The sequence below is a fragment of the Ascaphus truei genome, chromosome 3, assembly GCF_040206685.1.
Source record: "Ascaphus truei isolate aAscTru1 chromosome 3, aAscTru1.hap1, whole genome shotgun sequence".
NCBI classification, from domain to species: Eukaryota; Metazoa; Chordata; class Amphibia; order Anura; family Ascaphidae; genus Ascaphus; species Ascaphus truei.
The window spans coordinates 147,530,022-147,537,959 of record NC_134485.1 but is presented as its reverse complement, the minus strand read 5'-3'; the positions used below and the strand labels follow the sequence as shown (position 1 = coordinate 147,537,959).

The window sequence follows — 7,938 nt, the reverse complement described above, 5'->3', positions numbered from 1 at the left end:
TTTTTCGCCGACTAGTTATATGGATAAATTCGAAGCCATTAAGGATTTGAATCTTTTTTGCCGCAAATTACTGCTTCATAAACATTTTTTGAAACCCCGAGATTTAGAGTTGGATATCCTTCCCACTGCAGTGTGGGACACTGAAGACATAGAGACACTTAACAACATGGATGCACTTCTGGATGAACAAGAGCTAATTACAACCTCTACTAAAGACATTCTATTACGGACAAGACCAACGTCAACGTTCTGTCCACCGATCCAGAGCTGCTCAGCTGTTGAAGTCTTCGCTGCAGCAGTAACCGAAGAAATCTTGAAACTACCGTTATCCCGGGGAACTCAGAATTTGGGTAAGGATGAGTGGCTTTCCATCAGGGAACTACAGCAGATCCCTTCTGTAGTCATCAAGCGATCTGACAAGGGGGGCAATGTAGTGATATGGCCGCAGAGCATGTATGAAAGGGAGGCATACAGACAGCTACAAGACGTAGCATGTTACTCTGAGTTAGCCTGTGACCCAACACTTAGATTCAAATCTGATCTAGAACGCATTTTACATACTGCATTAGACAACAAGACTATATCCAAAATTAACTATGATGGCCTACTACCTAAATTCCCTGTTATTCCGACATTTTATCTTCTACCCAAAGTCCACAAGAATGCCTCCCGCCCACCCGGACGACCTATAGTCTCTGGCATAGGGGGCTTATGTGAACCTGCCTGCCACTTCCTGGATTCATTCCTGTGCCTCGCAGTAGTTAATTTGCCGTCATACCTCCGCTACACAATGGAGGTGTTGTCCAGGGTCGACTGCATCACGGTCGATAGGGATACTACCCTTGTGACCTGTGATGTAGAGTCCCTGTACACTTGTATCCCCCATCGGGAAGGTCTCCTGGCAACTAGATTTTATCTGTCTATGCAAGACATTCTAGGTGACCTTCTCGAGTTCCTCATGGAACTTCTAGAATTCATCCTTACACACAATTATTTTATTTTTAAAACCAAATTCTATTTACAAGCTAGAGGCACAGCAATGGGAGCGGCATGTGCACCCTCCTATGCTAACCTATTTTTGGGATGGTGGGAGAGGGAGGCAGTCTTCTCCGACCTTCACCGTCACTACAGTGACTTGGCCCTGCTGTGGCTCAGATACATTGATGATATCCTGGTTGTCTGGAAAGGCACCAGTGATGCATTTGCAGATTTCATCGGTGTACTGAACCACAACAGATTTAACATCAAACTCACACATTTGAGCAGTCCCACCTCTGTGGTATTCCTGGATATTTTGATTAGCATCAGTGGAACAGGTATGATAGAAACAGATATTCATCGCAAAGATACCGTGACAAATTCTATTCTCCACGCGTCTAGTTTCCATCCTCAGCATCAAGTCTCGGGAATTCCACGTAGCGAATTTCTGAGACTTAAGAGGAACTGTTCCACTGCTGCTACATTCAAAACCAGAGCTAAAGAATTCAAAACTAAATTCCAAAATCGAGGATACTCTATATCCCAAATTAAAAAAGGGTATAATAACTGTTGCAAAGTCACCCGTGAGAGCCTCCTGCAAGTTAGACCCAAGTACAAGGGTAGGAAACAAATTAGGTTCATTAGCACCTACAACCGCCAATGGTCAGATCTCAGGGGTATACTCCAGAAACATTGGGGTACCCTAATGACAGATTCTGAACTCAGGAACACACTTGGCGATCGGGCTAGCCTCACAAGTAGGCGTTCTCCGAATTTAGGAGACAAATTAACACGCAGCCATTATGTGCCTCAAACTAATCCCACTTTCCTGTCCCAACAACGCAAACCGGGCTTCTACAAATGCGGTATGTGTTTAATCTGGGTTCAATCCTACCTCTCTTTATCAAGTGTCGCCTTATGGTGAGTTATATCCTGCTCTAAGCAGAGAACACAAACCAAAATGTTGCACTTGAAAAAGCCTCGGCCACACCCTCACATATTATGATATATGGAGGGTATCGTGAGATTATTATTTATAAAGAAAGGGTACTCAGAGTTTGTATAAGAAAAGGTTTATCCTTTATTGTATTACAACAATATTCAGAAATATCAGAAATATCAGAACAAGCTTCTTATAAGCCAATGGCTAACAGTTACAGTATGTTACCAATCCATTCCTAACTATGCAGAGATTATAACTAGATATGCATTGTCAATACTCACAAACCAAAAGATATTACGTCAGGTCAGGTCAGCCAGTCTCAGTCTCATCTGTGTGACTTCACACTTAAGTTCGGTTCTCTTTCTCTCTCTCTCTCTGATCTAACATGGAGTCGGGCCAACCTAATATAGAGTGTATTAGTTGCTGCGTACGTGTGTCACGTGTCATGTGTCCATACTCTGTGGTTTGTGACGTATGATGTTTACGATCTTAGGACTTGTATTTAGTAACCTTGGATTTCATAAGTTACTGTTCTAACCACGGCGTGTTTACCGTTATAAGTTCCCCTTTTATGTCTTTGTAACCTGTCCTAATATCCTGCCACTTCTGAGCAAAACAAGCTATTATTTCTAAGACAAGAAAAACCAGGATTTTAACAATATACTCTAAGCTATACTAGGCCTTACTATGATACTACGTATATAAGTACCTGTGACCTGTATTCATTATGCGTTATATGCCAGAAAATACCTGTAATCCATAACACCCTCTCCTACACATAATTATCATATTTTTGCAAATGCAGGAAAAACTATCAAAGCAGAAAATATTCATTATGTGTACTATTGGAAGACAGTGTCACAGCTCTCTGATGTAGATGAGCTTGAACTCATAGGAGTATGTGACTGATCGCCAAAACACCCACAACTGCGCATATGTGCACAAGTTATTCCACGATGGGAAGGTATCAATTTGTAAAAATCACCCAATTGTAAAGCGGGTTGATGTTGGCTTTCATACACACTCAAGAGCGTAGTATTCCAACGGGCACCAAAACAATGTTGATGTTTATTACCTGAACATGCAAGCAAAGTGGTACAATTATATGACCCGTGGCTGACAATACTGATATGACCTTCTTCAATTGTATAAAAAGACATTTGAAATATTTGACGGTGAATGTCTCTACACTTGAAGTTGGGTTGATCACCAAGAGACAGCAAAGATTTCACTTGCCAAAAATTACATAACATTAGCAAGCTACGCGGTAGCAATGTCCCATTAGGTGTTAAAACAGAAAACGGTCCAGAGGAAGCAAGAGAGTCCTGATACATAAAGTCTCTCATCGTATCGTGAACTGCATGCACTTTGCGTTGTTTCCGATTTGGCAAAACCAGTTCATCTAAGTACATCCTCATGGAGGTCTGATAGGAACGTGGTAGACGCAAGATTTGTGAAGCATCTTTCTTTTCGTCTGTGTCCTTGCAACAAAGCATACTGCAGCAGGTTAGATTTGACCTGTGTGCTTAAAACAGTATATTAGTATCTAGGTAAAAATATAAGAATATATGCTATAAAGCAAAATGTGATTACGCTGAACGCCTCTTCATCTTCATCTTCGGAAGAAATGAGAAAATAAGAAGCAAAATAACAAGGATTATTATCCCTAAAATAAAAAACAATATTGGTTTCAAATAACCTAGGATTCCAAACGCATTTCCTAGTCCACTAAAGATACTTTTACCAGTAGATTGTAGGCTAGTGCCTATCTTTGTCAAAAAATTACCTGTCATTGGCCAAAAAGTTTTCAATGACTCACCCAGTGTAGTTAACCACTGGGGAAAATCACCTGGGTGCAAATCAACACGTAGTAATTCACTGTGAACTCTCTGTAAAAGGGTATGTACTATATCATGTGTGAACCCTATAGTAACCTTCATCTTCTTTAAATGTGCCAAATAGGCTGTCATGTGAGGAAGGATCAGTGTGATAGCTGGTACCTGGAAATGTACTCCAGATGTGAATTTCTGATGTAACAGAGGTGGAATAAGTGTAGTACCATAACACTGTATACTCCCATTAACCGTGACAAGTGATGCCTGAAAAGGAGGAATATCGCAATCCTTTTCTGTAGATAACACTATGTAACTCCCATTATCTAGGCTGTGAATTAATGTAAAAGGGGTTTGAATAGGCATTACAGTTATCGGGCAGTTGCTACCTTGCATTTGATTATTGCAAGGCATGTGCTGTATAATGTCATCACAAATCAAGTAACCTCCATCAACACATCTTATAGTGCTGATGAAAAATTTACGATCACATTTCACAGACATGTATTGAAATGGTTGCGCAACCTGCATCCTTGCGAAATAAGAACCTGTGTGTGTTATGTGTCCAAAATTAAGCAGTTCCCAATTTGTTGTATATACGTCTCCTGGAATAAATAATTCATAGTATATAAAAACTTCCCATAATGAGTCATCAGGGTTATGAACCCGTCTGTGGTTTCTTTCTCGTATGTCATAAACTGTGGTTTGTGAAACATATGCCAGGATTTCAGATTCCTTCGGACTTAAATTGAGAGTCTGTGTGATTAAAGTGAGATTTAAAAGTGATATGTCAACCTTTTTACTTTGCAATGTTAACCTGATAGAAGTAATGTGATTAAGAATAACCAAAGCTTTAATTTCTTCAGATAACACTGTTATATCTGAAATTGTGTAGGAAGCAAATTTTATCATGTGATCTCTTAACACCAAAATACCTCTCCTTAATTCTTCATCATTTGAGTCAGAGATTTGACTTATAACAGAAACAGAATCACTCAGCAGGTGTCCTGTGGTTATAAGAATATCATCGTTAGTAAGCAATTTTCTTGCAGATGTTTTATTTGAAACTTTACATTCATTCATGAACTCTGTGTCATTTTCATAATACACTATGGCATTAATCGTTGCATTCGTACCCCACATTGCCTCTGAGTAGGGCATGTTAACAATATTACGTGTGGTGCACGTGTCATACTCACAGGGTTTATCATCTGGAGCTATTTGAACATTCATCAAATCGCTCATTGCCCTGATTACCGTGTCAACATTCATATGCAAACTATCATTGAGACATTTCTGGAACAGGGAGTAGACTTTGTAATTAGGTTTCATAATCACTATTCGCTCCACACACCAAAAACCTCGTAACCCAGAAAAATGTAAAAATCCTTGATCAATCATTTTCGGTTGCCAGTTAAAATAGCCTTGCGTGAGATTGTAATAAAAGGAACACGGTTTACAACCGTACTTGAATACTGTAGTGTCCTTATCACAGATTCCTTCATTAATCAATTTCTCCAATGTGATACCACACGCATTCTTGAAACCTTTACATGAATGGCTGTAGTATGTCGTATTGGTAAATGTAGCAAAGCGTGGTTGAGTGCAAGTGTCCCATGCTGTAGGTTCACGAAACAACATACCATCACCTTTTGTATTCCATTCTTTCGGAAGTGCTGCTGTCTTTAGCTGTCCAGTTTTAGCATCTTCCATCACATCTTGAAGTTTGTGTAACAGGTCCTCAGCGGTTATTGATGAGTTCCACCATCCTGAGTAAATACTGTCAGTACAAAAAACAGCAGATATATACGGTCTTACCCCCCCAGGTATTCTGTACTCTTCTTCTTCAGCACCTTCCCAGAATGCCACTCTTGGATCAGTCTGTCCATTGGGAACGAATCCGTTCTGAGTAATTTGACCTGTATTCAGATAGAAAATAGGGTATTGCTTATACCTTATATTGTCCATGGTCACACCAGGCCGAGGGCAATGATCAGCTTTCAGCTCCTTCGTTGGCCATTTACGTGTTCCTTGAAAGTCAATGAAATAACAATGTCCAAATTCAGCATGACAACGTTGTTCACGGTAGCTTTGCTGCTTCCAATGGTCATGAAGGGGTAAATCATATTTCAGGCTTGTAGATTGCAGCTGTTGCATCTGTGCATTCAGATGTTGTGTCACCAGCTTCCTTCCTTCTGGCGTAGTTATACCAGCTTCTTTAGCTAGCACAGTAGAATCAAACAGCACAACCTGTGAAATCCCCAAAGTCTTTCGTTTCTGGATGATAGGTTTAGGAAACGGCTTCCAATACACACCTTGAGGTATACCAACCGACTGTATGTCCACCGGTTTCAAATCGTAATGTAGTCCTCGTTTCACGATGCCGGAGTCTGGTGTGGTAATACCGTGTGCTGCTGTACGTTTCCAGTCGATGATCTCTCCTTCTTGCTGAGTCACAAAATGCCATTGTAACCTGAAAATAACGCTGGCTGATATTGCTAGAAAAGCAAAACAGATTGAGAAACACAAAATAGTCTTTAACAGTCTTTTCTTTGTGATCACCTTAGCCACTGTTTGATAGGCCTTCTGGTAAATGTTGCGTTGATCCGGTATGGCAGGTAACACATATATATGTCTTTGGTCACTGTCAGGGAAGTCAGCTTCAGCTTGTAGGACCTCACCTGCGTGATTATTTTCCACATCCTGTTGTCTTGCAATCTGTGCTTCGAGAGGCTGCAGCTCGATCGAAGTCTGTCGCAGATACGGTGTCTCCTCCATCTTGAACAGTGACATTACTGCAATGTGCTGTAGGCTTAAGATTATCGATACTCACTTTTCTCTCTTTTCCTTTTGTATCTTGGATGATAAAGGTTCTTTCATTTATCTTTTTAAGTATCGTGGTAGGTTTCTTCCACTTAGGCCGCAACGGCTTTACCTTAGCAACCCTCTCCTGGACCGAATGTCCAATCTGCGGCGTCCAAGCTGCAGGATTACGTGGTGTGTGGGCTGTATGGGAAAAAGAATCCCTCAATTCCTGTAAAATTAATATTTGTTCAAGTCTCCCTGGGACAGAAATAGAATCATTAGTAAACGGTGTATTCATAGGAGTACCATATAACAGTTCATGGGGTGTTTTACCAGTTACTGTGTTAGGAATATTATTTAGGCCAATTTGAACCGTAACTAAGAGTGGATACCACTGTGTAGGACGATTAGATAGCATTTTGGTTAAAAGTCGTTTTACCTCGTAATTTCTACGCTCAGCGATCCCAGCGCTTTCCGGGTGCCACGGTGAGCTGAAGGCCCAATCAACACCTAATGTTGCGGCCCATTCCTTGGTTTCTGCTGCTGTGAAAGCAGGTCCACCATCGGAATGAAAGGCCTTGGGCTTAGCCACACTTACTAAGGTGTTGAGACATTTAAGCGTAGAGCTAGATGTCGTACCACGAACGGGGTATAACCACGTAAACCTTGTACAAGCATCAACACAAACCAAAACATGTTTGTAGGAATGTGATGCTGGCAAAGGTCCAATATGGTCCAAATATATTAAATCAAACGGTTTGTTCGGTATTGCATTAATAATAAATGGTGGGGTCTGATGATTAGGAGCGTTCACCAACCGACATGGTTTACAGTTGCTTAGAACTGTCTTAACTGTTTTCCTCATGTTCGGCCACCAGTATTTATGTTTCAGTGTCAACAAAACATTTTCTCTCCCTAGGTGAGGGTGTCCCACACTGTCGTGTGCTTGCGTAGCGATCTGCATTCTGCTTGCTACAGGGGGAACAATGAATTCATTAGCATCAATTACAACCATGCAATTATTGTCGACTTGTTTAAATGAGTATTTCTTAGGATACCCAGGTGGATTAGGCCTGGTGGTATCCAGACAAGCATACAACTCTGCATCGAGACTGGCTGACTTTGACTGTGCCCTTGTTAACACTTTGTTAACGGCAAATTTCTGACTTACAGTTTGTGCGAGACTATCTGCAAACTGGTTTCCCATAGTATGAACCGATGAACCAAGCGTTCTGTGCGCTGGCTCGTGTACAATTTCAATATCAGGCTTTTGATCAAGATAGGCCGCAATGGCCTTCCACTTAGCTATATGCGTTAGTGGTTTCCTTTTGGCATTTAAAAATCCATTTGATCTCCAAATTGGTAGGTCCTGCAATGCTG

The 7,938-nt window shown here is 41.0% G+C and overlaps 1 protein-coding gene across 2 annotated transcripts; it reads right to left on the bottom strand.

The window, feature by feature from the left end:
* Positions 1-2,276: 2,276 nt before the first annotated feature.
* On the bottom strand, positions 2,277-7,723 carry LOC142489231 (uncharacterized). 2 transcript variants are annotated; one of them, XM_075589638.1, is made up of 2 exons: positions 5,397-7,723; positions 2,277-3,446 (listed from the first exon to the last, which is right to left on the bottom strand). In XM_075589638.1, exons 1-2 carry the CDS (start codon positions 6,544-6,546, stop codon positions 2,764-2,766), a joined length of 1,833 nt encoding a protein of 610 aa, XP_075445753.1. In that variant the 5' UTR covers positions 6,547-7,723; the 3' UTR covers positions 2,277-2,763. The 2 variants fall into 2 exon arrangements, with proteins under 2 accessions (XP_075445753.1, XP_075445754.1); XM_075589639.1 differs by having other exon boundaries at positions 3,314-3,439.
* Positions 7,724-7,938: the final 215 nt, after the last annotated feature.

Excerpts from the sequence above, each read along its gene's own strand:
- LOC142489231 (XM_075589638.1), bottom strand. The coding sequence starts at position 6,546 with ATGTCACTGTTCAAGATGGAGGAGACACCGTATCTGCGACAGACTTCG. Across the intron at positions 3,447-5,396 it reads ATGGAATACAAAAGGTGATG|CACACAGGTCAAATCTAACC; the intron begins GTATGTTGTTTC and ends TACTGTTTTAAG.